The sequence below is a fragment of the Garra rufa genome, chromosome 17 (genome assembly GCF_049309525.1).
Source record: "Garra rufa chromosome 17, GarRuf1.0, whole genome shotgun sequence".
NCBI lineage: Eukaryota > Metazoa > Chordata > Actinopteri > Cypriniformes > Cyprinidae > Garra > Garra rufa.
This window is the reverse complement of record NC_133377.1, coordinates 32713696-32733518: the sequence shown is the minus strand read 5'-3', so window position 1 is coordinate 32733518 and position 19823 is coordinate 32713696. Positions and strand designations below refer to the sequence as shown.

General features: G+C 39.4%; 1 protein-coding gene across 4 annotated transcripts in view; it reads right to left on the bottom strand.

The window, feature by feature from the left end:
• Positions 1-19823, bottom strand: part of LOC141289683 (CUGBP Elav-like family member 3) — a 74215-nt gene that overhangs the window by 39734 nt on the left and 14658 nt on the right. For 2 of the 4 annotated variants that reach the window (XM_073821848.1, XM_073821849.1), the window contains exons 2-10: positions 12694-12823; positions 11817-11953; positions 10751-10833; positions 10500-10626; positions 10224-10399; positions 8760-9120; positions 8412-8669; positions 7969-8160; positions 3787-5692 (exon numbers count right to left, since the gene is read on the bottom strand). In XM_073821848.1, the coding sequence (XP_073677949.1) occupies positions 4077-5692; positions 7969-8160; positions 8412-8669; positions 8760-9120; positions 10224-10399; positions 10500-10626; positions 10751-10833; positions 11817-11953; positions 12694-12823 (3080 nt within the window). In that variant the 3' untranslated portion in view covers positions 3787-4076. Of the gene's footprint in view, positions 1-3786; positions 5693-7968; positions 8161-8411; positions 8670-8759; positions 9121-10223; positions 10400-10499; positions 10627-10750; positions 10834-11816; positions 11954-12693; positions 12824-19823 lie in introns of those variants that run through there. The other 2 variants (XM_073821851.1, XM_073821850.1) reach the window with 1 other exon arrangement.

Genomic DNA, 19823 nt, shown 5'->3' with positions numbered 1-19823 from the left:
TAATCTTAATTGCATTTTACAGATAATAGGCCTAATCATAATAATAATAATAATAATAATAAAGTTTAATAATGTTATATCTTATTCTCCTGTTTATTAACTTAAAATATTTTTGATACATTTGATCTTTTTTCGTAAACAAATCCGAGTAGCCGATTTAGTCCGTCATAATCTGTCGTATTGAAGCACCTGAGGAAACGACGATAGACAGGTGTTTTGACTGTCTAACATATTTGAGGGCTTCACCGTTAACTCTCGCTATATTTTAACGTTAGGAATTCAAAACAACTTTGCATATTCATACGAGAGAGGCGACAGCTTTTGGTTTTGAATGGTGATGGAATGCCCTTCTGGATTTGTGTAAGGAGCCTAACACTGTATATAAAATGCCATTTAACGAATACTCGATAACTTTTTTGACTATTATATTCTATAACGTCTATTTGTGTGCACATTAAGTCTGTAAAAACGAACAATACCAGTGGATAAGTTAAATATTTTTTAGATTACTCTTAGTCCCGCCAAATCTCTACACATGAATATGTAATAACTTTGTACGGATCAGTTCAAGAATTTAGGTTATGTTTTACTGACAGCAGCTTCTACAGGTAACTTAAAACTCTTCTCTTTATGCACATCTGGTTTTGTCCATTATAGACAGAGAGGATATCAACCTCTAAAGCAGGTGGTCAATTGAGGGATGAACCTCAAAGGGCAAGTTTAAAAACCCCTGGTGTGAAACTTTGACTTAAAGGGATAGTCCATCTATCATTTACTCACCCTCAAGTCGTTCCACACCTGTATGAGTTTCTTTCTTGTGTTGAACACAAAAGAAGATATTTTGAAAAGTGTCTAACCAAATAGTTGCTGATAGCCATATACTTCCATAGTATGGGAGGCGAAAAAAGACCATTTTATAAAAAATGGCTACCAGCAACTTAACACACATTCTTCAAAACATCTTCATGTTCAACAGAAGAAACCCATACAGGTTTGGAAGAACATAAGAGTGAGTAAATGATAAAAATCAATGTTCATTTTGCTTTTGCTTTAATATTTGCTCAACACCAGATTATTTCTTGCTATGTGAATGTTCTCTTCTGAAGAAAATTAAACTTTTCGCTGAAACGAACCGCAAAATGCATGGGCTAGATTTGTTCAGGATGTTAAGGTTTCATACAGTTTCTTAAACGTTTAGCTTTAATGGGCCTTCAGCAATTAAACGCTAATTTTATGATTTTAAGCAGTTTAGTATTATAGGCAATGATTGTTTCTGACAACTATAAAGGGCAACTTCATTTTTTTAAGCAGGATTATTTTGGTTATTTAGTCATGTTTTCTGTATTACATGTTTCACAGTAAATTACACATCTAAATTAAGCCTTTGCTTCCTTTTCACTTTGAGGAAAGAAAGTTGAAGCATGAAAGACAGAAAAGACAGTTCCAAATGTTTAAATATGTGAGCCTCACACAAAACCAGTCGTAAGGGTCAATTTGGCCGAGATACAACTATTTGAAAATCTAGAATCTGAAGGTGCAAAAAAAAAAAAAAAAAAAGGAAATATTGAGAAAAATCACCTTTAAAGTCGTCAAAATTAAGTTATTAGCAATGCATATTACTAATCAAAAATTAATTTTTTATATATTTACAGTAGGAAATGAACAAAATATCTTCATGGAACATATGAAAAATCAATCATTTTGACCCATACATTGTATTTTTGGCTATTGCAACAAATATACCCATGCTACTTAAGACTGGTTTTGTGGTCCAGGGTCACATATTTGAATTTTTTTGTACAGATTTCTGAAGCAGAAAATTTATTCCGATATGTTTTAATCAGTAGAATTAGACAAAAAAAAAAAAAATTCAATCACTGCAACCGATTTAAAGGGACTTCTCTTTTTACTTTATACTTTTAAATTTTGTGTTGATCAAGAAGAAAAAAAAAACTCATGAAGTTGTTACCCTGTTCTGATTTAGGGAGTTGACTCCATAAACATCCATCTGTGCCTAATGCAATCAGCCACAGCTGATTCTCAAGTATGAGTGAAATTAAATTAAGTGGAACTATGCTGGGCCTTAATTTTAGAGGCAAGAGATATTGTGTAGATTCCTCATTTTATATGCTACATTTAATTCAGAGAAACATAATTCCTTGTCTTTTACGCTACATTTATACCAGAGTCATCTCTTGATAAAGTCCTTTTTTGATCAGACAAAAATATTGCATCTTAATCTGTGTCTGCAAATAAATTGCCAATTTCAAACAGTAAAATTGTGCAAATAGTAGTCTGAAGGAAGATAACACGAGTAATTATGAAGTAAATACTTAAGGATCACTCAGCAGGAAACAGAAAACCCGAAGTGGAGCTGGAATGGATTGATTACAGAACGCTGTGAGGTGAAATTTTTGCTTTAGTTGACTGTATACATAGATTCTTGTAACCCAGGCTATGCTTTCTATGGATGTCCCGAGCCAATCTCCATTATCAGGATCGGCGATCAAGAGTTTTTTTTAACTGATCGGTATGGGCTCTCCTAAACCCGATCCTTTTTTTTTTTTTTACGTAAGCTGTAATGTCAATGTCATTCAGTAGGTGGCGGTATACGCCTTTAAGTGTTTGCCAACCGCCATTAAAAGGAAAAGACGTCGCTCAAATGTGCGTGTTCAGCCGCCATTAAAACCAAAAAAGAAATATGCTTGCATGATTGCACTTTTGTGAGGATCTCTCATTCAATTATCGTTTACTTTTTTCTGCCTTCAAACTATCTCTCTGTATACATTGGATATTATTTCTTTAATAACTTTCATGTTCGTGAATTGAACTGTGTACCAAACACAAGGAATATACAAGTCAGGACTTGCTATTGGCAGATAGTCAATATTCAATGACTTGGATTGGATCAGGGCACAAAAAACCTGATCGGGACATCCCCACTTTTTCCCGTTTTTATAATACAAATAGCCTACATTTACCCATTCAAACAGTAATTAATTGAGAATTACATTAAATGGGCTTAAAAGCCTGTGATTTTGGCTCTAGAACAGTGTAGGACAAATCGCAATCATATATAGTTGCAGTCATTTAGCTACAATGAAATCTCTGCGTATAATGTTGATCGTATTTTATTGTTGAATGAAAGGTGTTCGCGAAACTGTGAAGAGCAAAGAAATCAGTCACTGAAGCAACTGAGATGAAAAGACTCAAAGACATCATGGTTGAGACTGCACTCGGCCACAGTGGTTTTTTCCAAACACATCTTTATTTATGTCAGTACAGTAAAAGCCTCAGGGAACTGAGGGAGGCCATGATGATCTGCCCGACAACTTCGTTTCTTCGGCATCTTCTGCCACCGCTGGCAAAAACGGCTCGTCTCTGTACACCTCAGCACCTTATCTCACAATTGTAAAGATTACTTTTACTCTACACTGCTGTTTGTCCATAAAGGACGATAATGAAGCTTAGCTACCTGTTAGGGTACATTTAATTACATGTACAAAATAAGATCAAAACTACCAGCTTTGCATAACAATATAGCTCGATCATCAGTAGAACTTCGGAAGTAAAAAAATATTACATATCAACCTTAAGTTAAATGTTGATCCAAAAAAAAACAAAACATTGAGATCTTTCCCAAACATATGCGCGGGATACGTGCGCATAATTCTGACTAAGGGAAAGAACATTTGTATTAACCTTTCAATGTGTTTCTTTTACAGAACTAGACACAAAAACTATAGAAATTAAAGAAGAATTAATGAAATGAAATAGAATAACCACCTCTTGTTTGTCTGCCTTCAGATTCCATCTCATTCCCCCAGCAGATATTCTTTCCATTTCTCTTCTCCAGTGCTCCTTGACTTCATCTTGTTGGAAAAGAACAGATCTTGCTCAAGAGTTTCTGCCGATCTAATTCCATCCCCCTGGTTACTTGAATAGGTTTTGTGATCTTGTGAAGGTGTTCAACACCAGTGTCATTTTCCACAGCAATCTCGACAGAACTTGGACTTCTTTACTTGCTCACTGCGACATGCACTAAACACCTGAGCCTTATAATCACAAGAGCCACTTCAGTAATGCGGAGGCATGAAAGGTCTTTTAGGGGGATAAAAGGGGCCCCTAACTCTGGGAGGTCCACCAAAAGGTGGGCCAGGTCGCTTGCCTCTTGGAAAGGGTGGCTCATGATGGACTGGTGGCGGCCTGCGAAGGGGTCTAGGACCTGGAAAGTGGCCAGGGTGAGGTGGACGAACATGGTGTGGTGGTGGAGGCCTGTAATCCAGGTGAGGACGAACTCTGTGCTCTGGGTAGTGAGGTGGAATTTCTTCTGGATAATACTCTTGAGCACGAGGCGAAATGGGGTGCATGTCATAATGGGGGGGGGAAGGGCTACGTGGCGGATGTTCATAGTACTGGTCAAAGTATGGCTCTTCCGGCAAAGGCCGAGGAGGACTTGAGGCTTCATGGTAACCCCTTGCTGGAGGAGGAGACCCAATGCGGTGGTGGGGTATACTTGGAGGGTGCTGCAGAGGTACTCTTGGTGGATGGTGGTGGTTGTAGTCCACTGGACCATTCGGTGGGACTTTAGGAGCAAGGTGTGGTGCGTGAGCAGAGAGAGAGGCCCCATCCCCATGTGGATGGAAAGGCTCCTTGTTTGGAACCTCATGGGGCAAGTGTTCATAATCAGAGTTTCCTGGGACATACGAGCCATCTCGTTCTGCTTCCCCGAAAGGTTTCTGCAAATCTCTGCCATGAGGACCACTTGCTCTCGAAGATGATGCTGGATGCATGAAGTCTTGTGGCGGAGGAGGAAGCTTTGGGATTGGTGGCAGAGGTGTGGTGAAGAAGTTAGGTGCAGTGAGGTCCTGTCTTGGTTCTTTGGCAAGGTACGGCTCTGCACCGTATCTGTCAGACTTGGCCAATTTATTCGTACCTTGATCATTCCGATATGCGTTTGGTCCTACATCACGAATCAAGGGGTTTTGTCTGAGCTCTTGAAGCATCTCACTGGATCTCTCGGGGACTTCTACATTGTCTCTCAAAGGTTGGTTGCTGGACAAAGAGGAGGAACGCATTACTTCCATGTGTTGATGCCGCTTAGTTTCCGCCTCGGCAAGAGAGGGCACAGAGTCCTTTGTTAGTGCAGTCTTCTGGTGCATGTCCGTATGAGCTTGTGGGTCGGTGTGAGCCTTTTGTTCCTGCCATGGAAGCGGACGCGTTGAGTTAGCATCCAAAGCTGCGTGCCCTTGCTGATACGGGAACAGCTCTGATTGGGGATCATCCATAATTTCATCTTGCGTTGGTGTCGCACCACCACCTTCATCCCTTACAGGGGTTCCTCCAAGGTTTTCTCCACTTGCTGAAGGACTATCAACTGCTCCTTTAGGCCATGACAGAACTGATGGAAAGCCCAAATTAAAGCCTTTCAGTCCTGGGTTAACTTGGAGGAAGCTGTCAATCTTGGTGTCCAAGTTAGAATTGAGAGAGGAGTTAGGAGTTCCTTGCTCATTCACCATACTGGACTGCATAGGTGCCACACATTCTTGAGAGGTGGAATCCCTAGCCAGTGGGAGACTAGACAGAGTTGACATTTGAGTCACTGGTGTAAGAGGTGCAGTCAGGGGTTGCTTTTCAGAATTTGAAGTTGCAGTGGTCTTTGGAGCTGGGCTGTTTAGCAAAGACGACAGACCTGGGGGAAAACAAATTATAGAAAGAGAAAGATAGTGGTAGGGACGCAAGGGTCAGCAGATTGATTTAAATACAAAACACATTATCTGAAGAACTCATACCAAGGGCCAGACTACTAACAGCTTGTACCCGCTTTGGCATTAAAAAAGGCACGGAAGGAAACATTTTCAGTGAAAAGGCGCGGACACAATTATTTTTGAAGCTGACTGCAGAGAGAGGTAGCTCCGGTTACAATGTTCTTCTGCAAGGCGCATGCAGTTCTGTTTATTAACTACTAGGATGTCAAAAGATAAGGACTGCAGATTTAAATTAATTAACCAATGTGATTTACCAAGATTTGCTGGTATTTGCACCATTATTTAACAGCCAAAAAAAGCATACTTAACCCATTTTGCCCCTTTGCTTAGGGTTGCCAGGTTTGCCAAAACACACCCAATTGCTACTCAAAACTGGACAATCGCTTTCCGGAGGGTAAAATACATGTTTTTTGGGTTCCCCTGGTAAAATTTGCATTCCAGGGGATAAATATCATGTTATTGGGGTTGCTTCAACCTGTAGACATGAAAGACAACCCACTGCAACAATGTAAAAGTAGCCCAATTCCGTGGGAAAACTACAGACACTGTCTGTGCTGCTAGTAATTACCCACACCTTTATCATTGGCTCTGTTGTTTGTGACCCTACATTAAGGCCCCGTCCACAAGAAGACGTGTTAAGCTGTATATGTAAAAATGTTGTATCGTATCGGCATTTCATCCAGATAGATTCAGCATTTTGGGTGCCTGAAACTGCTATTTTTTAAACCAGGTCCCAGAGTGAATAAATCTGAAAACATCTGTGTACATTACCCCACATCTCAACCCTAGTCAGACACCGCTATGTCACATCACAGCAACAGTAACATGAACAAGTAATGAACGACCGTATTTTTATTAACATTAACACAGATTCATAAATACTTCAATAAATGCATTGCCTCATCTTCGTATTGTTGTTGTGTTAGGTTTATATACAGCACGCAAGGTCCACGTTTTAGTGCATCTCTGTGGCGGAATTACAGAGCCTCATACTGGTCTGTCATGTATACTACATCGTTTTGAGTCGGTTTCAGTGGTTTAGTGTATATGCAGATATTTTTTGAGACAACGCTGTGTTTATGGGATTTTTTTTAAAACGAGGAAAAAAAGATTGGATAGGGTAAGCACTGGTTTAATGTGGACAGGCTCTTATTAAGGCTGCTCTTGGCAAAATCGCGTTTTTATGGGATTGCATTTTCACTGTAATTTGCCCTGTTTAGTAAATCTGGCCCCAGGTCTTTTCTAATATCATCTGCTGTTGCTACCACAACTAGGCAAAGGGTTTATAAAGTTTTAGGTCAACATGAAATTACATTCTCACCTCATTTAACTTGAGTATTGTGATGCATTTTTAAATGAAACATCGTATTTAACAAGTAGGATGGGACTGCGTCCATCAGGAATTGTGGGCAAGAGTACCAGAATGAAGATGCTCTTGAATTTGAGTTCACAATCAACTAATAGAGTTTGCTAACATCATGATTTGGTCAGTTACCCGGATGCGCAGCCATATTGGCAATACTCTGATCTAAACAACAGCATGGATTGCACTGTTAACGTACTACTGAATACGTCGTTCTGCTAAATTTTGCTGTCTAAACCACAAAAAAATCATGTGGAAGCTGCTAAATCATATAAAGAAGAAATTAGTAAGCAGGAAAGGGCGTTATATTTTGACAAACTGAAGATAATAGGTGGTAAAGATACGTACTAATCAAGAGATTAGCCTAATATTCACCTACCTGACCAGAAATAATAATAAGAAACAAATGTTGTCAAGATTTTTGCACTGAAAATTCTGGTTCAGTTTGGTGAACCACAATCACATTTTGTTCCTCAGACAGTTTTTTGCACTCTTCTCCTTGATTTGGTATGTTTGGCAGTCTATAGTACTTCAAATGTTTTTCCTGGCCTGACAGATTAATACAGCCCAAAACATGACAATAATTGACCATTTTCAGCAGTACCAATCAGCAAAAATTGTTCGTTTCAGTGCCGCCAATATGGCCGATTTATGACGCATTGTGAAAAAATTTTCTTCTGAATTACATACACTGATGAAATCACGCAGTGAGACTGCAAACGTATTTTTTTCATGTTGACCTAAAACAACTTGAACATACAACTACTGTGTTCACTAGTGTGTACTGTGTTCATATCCCAATGATTTCTGAAATCATTTTGCTTTTCCATTTCTCACCCTGAAAACCCCCCGGGGTTTGTGTTTTGGACAGAGCACTGAGCAAAGTGTTGGTGTTGATGTCCACCCTAGAAAGGATGCTGGCCAGTGGGTTGGCTGGAGGGGCAGTGGTGGGAGTGGGAGTCTTTTGAGTCGAGCTTGGAGTAGAAGGTACACTCGGGGAAGACCGAGATACAGGACTAACTCCTACAGCTGCAAAGGCAAAAGCAGAGGTTGAATACATGATGATACATACAAATGTAGATTTAAAAAAAAATTCATACTATCAAGCAGTGCTTTTTCTACTTTTTTTGATGAATAGTGGAGAGAGGACATGAAAATTAGTAGGGGAAGAGAGAAAACAGGCCTCATTCAAACATGCATCTCTCAAATGAGCACCACAGGCCACATTACGACCTGTATGCACATTTTTACACTGTGCAAATCAAATTTCAGCATCTCACCTGAGTTCTTCATAACATTTGTGATTGTGCTGAGGATGGAACTGATCTTGCCAAGGTCAACGCCAGCAAGGTTCACTGGCAGTGATGGTGTAGTTGGTGTGGTGGTTGCTGTTGTTGCCGTTACTGCTGAGGGAACCGTCACTGCTGGGGTTGCGATCTGCTTTGTCTCTGTGCCTTCATTTGTTGGTAAGGATTCTATGACAGCTGGAGTGGCAGAGGACTGCTTGGACACAACAGCAGAGGCCACATGTTCCTCAACTGTAAGAATGACACAAAATGAAGAAAATTTGAAAAAGTGAGAAATCAAAACAGACTATCAAAAAGTAACTAGTAAAGGTGATATGGTACCTATGATGGCAGGTGTTTCCGTCTCCTCTACATCCGAGAGGTCCATGTCCTCTACGTCACGATTGTCTTTGTCTCCCAAAGGGGCACTTTGTGGTGGTGGTGAGGAACCCCCATCAGATGAAAGAGGGCTGGGAGCATCAGCCAAAGCAATGAGGTCCTCCTCCATTGCCTGGCCATCCAGCTCTGGGTCAGGGGTACCAATCCTTTCCAGAGCTTGGAAGGGTGACTCAGAGCCCGTGGGTGAAGGAGCATCTTCAATTGGGGAGGGGATGGGTGAGTCGTCTGGATCAGGCAACATTGTTTTCAGTGCATCAAGCTTCCGCTTAAGGTGCGACACCCGGTTTGCGAATGTCTCGTAGGCCTGGAGAGGCAGGGTTTGGAAACATGTTCCAAAATTAGTTGCAATAACTACATCTATTAAATTGTACATTCACAAAATTGGCATAGTAACTAATGCTTAGCTTTTTGGGTTCAGCGATCTAAAAATAAGATTTTTTTTCTTTAATTCAGAAAGAATGCATTAAATTGATCAAAAGTTTTTGAACAGTAAGATTTTTAATGTTGCAGAATTTTAAAATACTTTTACCATTTCAAATAACTTTTCTATTTGAATTCAAATAATTGAAAATTCAGTTTTGAAATCACAGAAATAAATTACATTACATAATATATTCAAATAGAAAACAGTTATTTTAAGTAATAAAAATATTTTAAAATTTTACTTTTTGCTGTACATTGGAAAGAAAATAAGTATATTACTCACCTAATTACAAAATCATCTACTATCATTTTTTTAAATGTTCAACCTTACAAAACCAATGACCACAAGTGGAATTCTCCCAGAAATGTGGCAATTTCAAACATTGTGAACAAGCTAATTATAAACTATACAGCACTGTGTATTTATCTGAAATAGCCAAATATGACTGTCACAGATAGCTTAAATAAAACAAGGACATTTTGCTACACAATGGCCTGGATGTCTTTATTTTTGTACAAATTCGATTGTGGCACAATGCAGCTGAAACCACTAAAAGCATTAAATGAGCATTTGGTCATTAGTTCTGAAAGGGCTATTTGCTGCTTTCAAATATAAAGATAGTTTTTTATGTGTGCAATGAAATAATGAGTTTGCTGGAAGGACTGAGCCTGCTGGGAGTGAGGAGAGATTAAGAGCTCTTGTTGAAGCAAACGGAAATAATTAGATTTCATAAAGTGCTTTTTGGAAATATAAATAAAACAACATTTTACTTATTTCCTACTCTGCCATTTAATTTGAAAGAGCCTGATGGTACATTCATTCTAGTCTCCCATTGTAGAGAATTCATGAATTTAGTAATATTTCTGCAACGCACACTGCAAAACACTGTAAATATTTTGCACAAGAGTGTAGCTAAAGTACATTTATAATATAATTTTAAAATTGCACCCAAAAATATCACCACATTAAACTGCAATACTCACTTTAGCCACAATCTTGACCTCTTTATATTGCATCTCGTAAAATATGTCTGCATTCTCCAGAGCTTCCACCAATGGAGGGCCTTTTTTGACCTCTCCATCCAGAAAGGAAACAAACTCTTGAAGCTTTGTACTTCCATCTTCAAAGTCTTTAGAAAACCTTTTACCTCCTGCCTTATCTAAAGTACGAGGAAGAGCAAACACACATAAATTAGAAAAATACTGATATATTAACTAATGCATATCTGTTTAGAATCTTAATGGCCGCTGTTTACTGACCTTTCAGTTTCTTTAGAGCCTCTGTGCTGCACACATCCACTCTCATCGCAGCTAACTGTTTCTCTTTGAGCTCAATCTCATCCATGGACTTCCTGTACTTGGACAGATGCTCGATAAACGCTGAGGGCTGACAGGTTAAAAAAAAAAGTAGGTAAGAAGTTGTATAAATGAAAAGTATAGCCACTTTCAAATTCCCCAACCCAAGGGGTCCAAAACGCTATTAAATTCCAGTGTGAATATTGATCATTTACCACAAACTCAGCAACAATCTTGGATTTCAGGGCAGATTTAGAGTTGGGGTTGGGGTTGGGGTTGGAGTTTGAGGTGACTGGAGCTGAAAATAAAATGAAAAGAAAAATCATTGTTATAAGAATTTCAAAAATATGTACAGTCTTAACACACTGACAAGCCTATAAAATGCTCTCAAGAGCAACATTAAAGCGAACCCTGGGTATTAAGACTTAGGTACGACTTAATATAATGACTTAAAATACGTAGCAGAAAACCCATCAAAGATTTGCGTTATTTATACCATATATATATATATATATATATGGTTGCACTCAGTGAGCTACTGGCGCTACCTGTTGGTTTTTTCCTAGCAACACAACTTGGAAAATAAAATGATCACAGCTCTTAAAAGAGCTTACAGGTGCCAATGTATACAACCGTAGGCTTAAACCAAATGCTGTACTATCGATTTTACCCCATAATGAGTCTAAACACCCCTGGATATCGAGTGAAATCCACGCTGAGAAACTTCTTCAGTGGCTGCAGCATGCAACTTTTTTTACATCCTGCCAGGATGGCATGTACCGTTTCTTGTCTCTGCCATTTGTAAGCTCTTTCAGTAGTTGTGGTCTACTAAAAGCCTCAATAGCATCAGGGCTAAAGTGAAGAAAACAAAAATGTGGATCTTTAGTAAGTTTTATTCATCCACAGGCATCTTCCCATTCTTTTCTGTTCTTCTCATTGCTAGGAAAGCAGTGAAGAATTAGATCTCTTCTCTTGTTGCCCTTCAACTGAAAATTACAACCAAAAGCTGCACAATGTGGCATCGTATCAGTATTTAATTGTGTTGAGTTGTGTTGCGGTAAAAATAGCAACAGGTAGCACCAGTACAAGTCCAAACCACCACAGCCCATAGTCTAAAATGTGTATAAAACGATGTGGATTTTTTTAAATAACTTAAGTCTTTCATGGGTTTTCTACTATATATTTCATTAAGAGACATCATTTACACTATATTTAGTCATACGGGTCTTAATACCCAGGGGTTCCCTTTAAGATGATACATCTTTAGTTATTAATTCAGACCTTTCACTGGTTCTTCTTTTTTCTGAACCAAACCATTCTTCAGCTGAACGATGAACTCGTCTGAATAGACATTTCTCTCTTCCCAAATTGACAGTATCCTCGCCACTGCCTTGTTCACCTTAGAATCTTTTGTGGCACTGAAAGAAAAATGACATGTATAATGTAATGCAATTCACACAATGCAACATCATGACAGATTTTAGAAAATAATTAGCATACATTGTCACATTAATGTCTACTTGGTGAGAAGCACTTATTAATAATGCGTTTGCCACATCGCTTCGGCTTTGTCTAATAATGCGTTGTGTGTTGCAGGTTGTGCATTTGAATTGGATGCAGCATCATGCCGAAGCATTTTTTTTTAGTCATTGATGGCTTTGTAGAAACATGCTTTTTACATCTATACTTGACTATTATTCATTTTAAAAAGTTAAATATAAGTATGTATGTATGCATAATTCACAAAAAAAATATCCATAATTCAGATGTATCTCTTTGATTAAGACTTGATTTGGTACTTGATTTGTGTGGCAATTATTCAATTGTTAAACTGAATTTTCAAAATCCAAAAAATAAAAAAAAATTAACTAGTTATAATTAAATTAAAAATTATAAAAAATTTAATGGAATATTTGATTTTGTATTTTATATAAACAACACCTACAAAAAGTTACAAATATATTTTGTTTTTAAAACAATGATGTGATGAATTTTGGATACGTTTTGGGTTAACTGCATTGAATTTTTATGGAGAATGAATGAAGGGAAAATGCTTCCAGAAATTAAGATCTGAGAAAGTGGGTGGTCACAATTGTGGTCTATTGACATACAAGATATTTCCTGTTCTTGAGAACAATCTGCTTGGGTTCAGACTCACCTGATGAGCTTCATAGCTTCTGGCAGCACATCAGTGAAGGTGGTGCGGTAGACTATGGCGTTTTTCCTTTTACAGTTCTGAATGACATCATTGGCCAAGTAGAAGAGATTAAGCCTGTGTGGCGCCTCCGCTGGAAAAAGAACAAGGATAAGTTTAACTTCATCATAAAACGATCAGTTTAACGACCTGCTTACAATGGCACGGCCTTTGTCTAATATTAGCGAACTATAATGAAATAATTTATGAGAAATGTCCCAAATTACAACAAGCTCTTTAAATTCCATCACATGCTGTTCTTATCAAGATTTATCTAAATCAACAAGAAATTAGTACAACAACAGGTAGTTTTATGGCCTAGGGCTGGTATTTTATTAATTCTAATAAACTTTACTGTATTATTAAGACTAAAGGCATATTCACACCAAGAGCAATAACTGTAAAGATACATATATCAGCATCCAAACCAATGCACTATAATGTTCTGTTTATTATAAGCACATGCTACCACTTTAAATGCTTTAACCCCCACAAAACAGGATGGATTCCAAATGGCTATCAATGTTTTTATTATTCATGAGATGGAAAAAAATTTTTTAATTAAAACTGTCTTGTAAAGTTTTTACTATGCCATGGTTGTACCCTTGTCTCAGACCCAGACTTTATTATTAAAACTATGATTTCTACAAAAAAAATCCATAAAAAAAACCTAAATAAACAATTTCAATATTAACCGTTTTCAACAGTTACAGCTCTAATTTTATTCAAAATAAATTTAAAATAACTTCTACCACCATCTTTTCTACCACATATGGTTATAAAAAGTGATACATGATTAGAAATGCTTTAGAAATTTGTGGAAGCACGTTCCAACTGAATAAAAACATTTAAAAAAGGTAATTGCAGATTTTTTTCCCTCAAAATTGTGATACAAAGTCACAATTCTGACTTTTTCCCTCAGAATTAGGGCTGAACGATATATCGTTATCGTATCTATATCTAGATATGAACTTTCAAGATGTGACTATCGAAAAAAGCAACGATATAGATTTCCCCTCTCCGCGCTCGCCCCGCATACAACTCTGGCAGTCACACAACGAACATCAGTTTTACGAGTGCCCTTGAATGCACCGCTAAAGACAGCGCGCACACACTACAGAGACAGTGGAGAAATTAAAAAGAAAGAAAATGAGTGCGGGAGATAATGCGGCCGGTGGTAGTGCAGAATCTGACTTGGTGCCAAAACATAAATCATCTTCCATTATTTGAAGGTATTTTGGATTCAGAAAAGACGATGTAAACCAGAGTGACGTGTTGTGCAGGTCGTGCTTAACAAAAATTGCGACTAAGCAAGGTAGCACAACAAACATGTTTCACCACCAAAAGTGCATGACAATGAGAAACACCGGGGACTTCTCAGTCATCCCAAAATAAGCCAAAGCAAAGTTTGATTGCTGATGTGTTCAGTAGCGTTACGCCGTACGAGTCGACGTCCACCAGACACAAAGAAATTACAGACCACATTGCAAAAGACATGGTACCTGTGTACACAGTCTCAAAAGAAGGCTTTAAAAAAATGGTTCGGACGCTGGACAAGCGTTATAAAATACCATCCCGAACACATTTTAATCAAGTGGCCATTCCGAAACTTTATAATGAGTGTAAAATGAGTGTTGAATCCGAGCTCCGTGAAATCGATCATTTCGCCACAACCACGGACCTGTGGACGAGCCGGACAACTGAACCATACATAAGTTTAACAGTCCATTTTATCACAACAAACTTCGAACTCAAGACCCGCTGTCTGCAGACATCATTCTTCCCCGTGGAGCACACTGGGGATAATATAGTGGAGGAGATGAGAGGTGCGTTAGCAGACTGGAACTTGAAGGAGGACCAACAAGTTTGCGTGACAACTGATAATGCGTCGAACATGATAAAGGCTATGGAGGTGAATGTAGTCATATCGTATCATATCGATATCGAGATATCTGGCATGAAAATCTGGGGAAAGTGAATTCAATCGTCAGACGAGAAAGAACGACTGCGCGTAAGTGATACTTTAATACTATTTCAATAGGCGTTAGTTATTTTGAGCTGCTGTTAAAAGCACTCTGTCATTCTATTTATTTACTTATTCGTTAGTATTAAGACTGAGTTGCTGTTAAAAGCACTCTGTCGTTTCTATCTATTTACTCCTGCGTTTTTTATTTACATAGAGCTGTTGTTAGAAAAGGACTCTTTCTTCCGTGATTTGCCTTGCTAGTGTTTTTTGCTTTAAATTGTAGTCTTTATTGCACTCATTAAAATTAATAACTGAGCAGACGGCCAAGGGAAGCTTTTGTTATTTCATCTCGTTCCCTTCTTGAGCAATTAAAAGTGCGAAGCTGTTGCTTCAGAGTTTCGATTGAGCCTTTTTGCATGCGGGCGATACATTTGCGGCTGACTGAGCCGAGGAGGCGTCCCTAGCTATTATCAGTAAAGCATTGTTGGTTGTGTATTTAACTGCGTAGCATCAGCTGACGCTGAAGCGTCAGCGGAAGCATTCAGCCTCCTCGCGTGAAGACCGTTGAGAGTAAAGACCTGCGACTTTTCCTGCGCGACTTTAACCGAGCAACGAAACCGACAACGCACTTAAGTACAACTTTCCTCTCTCTTACTCTTCTTTCTGTCCTCCTCTATCATGTGTTTCCAATTCATTCCGGTGATCTCTACACATCACTCTAACATCACACGCACACGTCGACGCAATCTTACTAACCTGCGTCCTATTAACATCTCTTCCACTGAACCGTTCTCTTTCACGGTTGGTCTCTGGAACTGCCAGTCAGCTGTCAACAAAGCTGACTTCATTTCAGCCTTTTCTTTGCAATCTGGTCTGAGCATCCTAGGCTTAACTGAGACCTGGATTCGTCCAGAAAACTCTGCAACCCCAGCCGCTCTATCTACTAACTTCTCCTTCTCTCACACCCCTCGTCACACTGGAAGGGGTGGGGGTACGGGCTTGCTCATTTCTAACAACTGGACATACTCAACCCATTCTCCTTTATGCACTTATAACTCATTCGAATCTCATACAATTACTATAACATCTCCTATCAAACTCCATGTTGTGGCAATTTACCGCCCTCCTACTCAACTTGGCATCTTAGAGGAGCTGGATGGGCTGCTGTCCTCATTCCCAGAAGATGGCAGCCCACTTCTAGTCTTTAACATTCTAGACTTTAACATTCACATTGACAGACCTAATGCTACAGACTTCCATTCACTCCTAGCTTCATTTGATCTCAAACGCATTGTCACTACATGCACTCGCAAATCTGGCAACCATCTTGACCTCATCTACACACGCAATTGTATTTCAGACAACATCTTGTTCAAACCCCTACACATCTCTGACCACTTCTTCATTTCATTTGAACTACATCTTGCTACTTGTGCACCCCCAACTCCCCTGCCTGTCACTTTTAGACGAAACCTACGCTCTCTTTCTCCCTCCCACCGTTCTTCACTAGTATCCTCCTCTCTTCCCTCTCCAACCCACTTCTCATCCATGGATACTAATGCAGCGACTGACACCCTATGTTCGACACTTACTTCTTGTCTAGATGATTTATGCCCTCTCTCCTCCAGGCCAGCACGGGCTACTCCTTCAAACCCTTGGCTATCCGATGTTCTTCGTGAGCATCGGTCCAAACTCAGGGCAGCCGAGAGAAAATGGCACAAATCTAAAGACCCATCTGACTTGAGTATGTATCGGTCTCTGCTTTCATCTTTCTCTACTCATGTCCATACTGCCAAATCTTCATATTTCCACAACAAGATCAACAATGCTGCGGACGCACGGAATCCTTTCAAAACTTTTAACTCACTGCTCTGTCCCCCTCCACCTCCTACAATCACTTCTATAACACCTGATGATTTCGCCACATTCTTTACACACAAAACTACATCTATCAGTAGTCAGTTCTCAGCTCCACACTTACAGGAACTAAAATCGACCACACCCACAACCAAAACTCCCCTCTTCTCCTTCCATCCCCATTCTGAGGCAGAAGTAACCAAACTTCTCCTCTCCAGCCATCCGACGACATGTCCCTTAGATCCTATCCCCACACACCTTCTCCAAGCAATCTCTCCCACAATCCTACCAGCGCTCACACACATCATCAACACATCTCTTCTCACAGGCACTTTCCCCACTACATTTAAGCAGGCCCGGGTAACCCCACTGCTCAAAAAACCTACACTTAACACTTCACTCATTGACAACTACAGACCTGTCTCCCTCCTTCCATTCATAGCAAAAACACTGGAACGAGCTGTCTTCAACCAGCTATCTTTATTTCTCACTCAGAACAACCTATTGGATGCTAACCAGTCAGGTTTCAGGAGTGGTCACTCAACTGAGACTGCGCTACTGTCTGTCACTGAAGCCTTGCGGACTGCATAAGCTGATTCCAAATCATCAGTACTTATTTTGTTGGACCTATCTGCAGCTTTTGACACGGTGAATCACCAGATCCTCCTGTCCATCCTCTCATCGCTGGGCATCACAGGGACACCACTTCGCTGGTTCAAATCCTACCTCTCTGGTAGGTCTTTCAGAGTGGCCTGGGGAGGTGAGGTATCTAAAACTCATCAACTGGTCACTGGGGTTCCTCAGGGATCAGTTCTTGGACCTCTCCTCTTCTCCATATACACTACATCTCTGGGTCCCATCATACAGGCACATGGCTTTTCCTACCATTGCTATGCTGATGACACACAGCTCTATCTTTCATTCAAACCAGATGATCCATCGGTAGCTGCACGGATCTCAGACTGCCTGGCGGATATCTCTGCATGGATGAAGGAGCACCATCTACAGCTCAATCTAGCAAAGACTGAGCTCCTTGCCTTTCCTGCCACTCCAACTCTACAGCATGACTTCACCATCCAGTTAGGTTCATCAACAATTACCCCATCGACTTCAGCCAGAAATCTTGGTGTAATCTTTGATGACAAATTAACTTTCAAAGACCACATTGCTAAAACTGCTCGATCTTGCAGGTTTGCGTTGTACAACATCAGAAAGATCAGGCCCTTCCTAACAGAGCATGCTGCACAACTCCCCGTCCAGGCCCTGGTTATTTCTAGGCTGGACTACTGCAATGCTCTTTTAGCTGGTCTTCCAGCATGTACAATCAGACCTCTACAAATGATTCAGAATGCAGCAGCACGGCTGGTCTTCAATGAGCCCACAAAGGCCCATGTCTCACCTCTCTTTATATCCCTGCACTGGCTACCGGTTACAGCACGCATCAAATTCAAGACACTGATGCTGGCATATAGGACAGTCACCGGCTCTTCACCTGCCTACCTCCGTTCACTACTACACATCTACACTCCTTCCAGAAGTCTGAGATCCTCTAGTGAAAGACGCCTCATTGTACCACCACAGAGAGGCATGAAATCACTTTCCAGAACATTCTCGGTCACTGTTCCTGCCTGGTGGAACGTTCTTCCCACACCTATCCGGAATGCTGCCTCCTTAACAGTTTTCAAACGACTGCTAAAAACCCATCTTTTTCAAATCTATCTGACCCAATTAAAAAAAAAAAAAAAAAAAAATCTTTCTTGATCTTGTCTTTATAGCATGTACTCATATAACAATGCCTGATGTATGGTATTTTCGAGCACTTCCCGCTTCGATCTGACTCTTAGGATGAATCGCTTGCTGTTCTCCCCAATTGTAAGTCGCTTTGGATAAAAGCGTCAGCCAAATGAATAAATGTAAATGTAAATGTAAAATCGAGATATGAAATTTTGTCCATATCGTTCAGCCCTACTCAGAATTGTGAGATATAAATTCGGAATAGCGAGATATAAACAGTTCTGCAAAATTCGTACAAGTCGCAATTCTGACGAATAAAGTCAGTTTTTCTCAGAATTGCAAGATTATATCTTGCTAGTGTGACTTTTCTCAGAATTTCCAAGTTTATTTCTTGCAATTCTGACTTTATAACATGCAATTGCGACTTTAGTTCTCAGAACTGTGAATTTACATTTACGCAATTCTGAGGACAAAAGTCAGGATTATGAGTTTTTATCTTGCAATTTTGACTTTATAACTCACAATTGCAAATTTATATCTCACAATTCTGATAAAAAACGGTCAGAATTGTGACATAAGAAGTCACAATAACCTATTTTTTTTTATTCAGTGGCAGAAACAGGCTTCCATAGAAATTCCATCTGTTGGTTAAGAAAAAAACATGATTTAGAAAAAGACAAATAACAGAATACCTGCATATCCAATATGCCTAAATACAAAAAAAACCCAACAACACACAACTCACTGCCACAATCCTCCTCAGTAGAGTTAGTAAAACACAACAATAGTAATGTTTACCTTAAAGGAGAGGTTCACTTCCAGAACAAAAATTTACAGATAATGTACTCACCCCCTTGTCATCCAAAATGTTCATGTCTTTCTTTCTTCAGTCGTCAAGAAATTATGTTTCTTGAGGAAAACATTTTAGGATTTTTCTCCATATAGTGGACTTCAGTGGTCCCCGGAGTTTGAACTTCCAAACGATCCCAAATGCAGTTGTAAACAATGCATTTTTATACACTTTTAACCTCAAACGCTTATCTTCTCTTGCTCTGCCTGAAGTCAAGATCAAAATGGTTAGGGTAAATAACTCTCATTTTCTCACTCAACTTCAAAATCGTCCTACATCGCTGTTTTACCTTTTTTTGTTAAGGGTGTTTGATATTTGCAAAAACACGAGATCGGTACTTCTGCAGCGATGTAGTATGAATTTGAAATGACTTTTGAAGTTTTTCAACATACCCTAAAAACTGTTCAGGCAGAGCAAGAAATGTATATGAACTGTGATTTAAAAAAATAACAGATCGTTTCACTAGATAAGACCATTCTTCTTTGGCTGGAATCATTTAGAACCACATTTGAGATAGTTTGAAGCCGCATTTAAACTGCATTTTGGAAGTTCAAACTCGGGGCACCATAGACATTCACTATATGGAGAAAAATCCTGGAATGTTTTCTACAAAAAACATAATTTCTGACATGAACATCTTGGACGACAAGGGGGTGAGTACATAATCTGTAAATTTTTGCTCTGGAA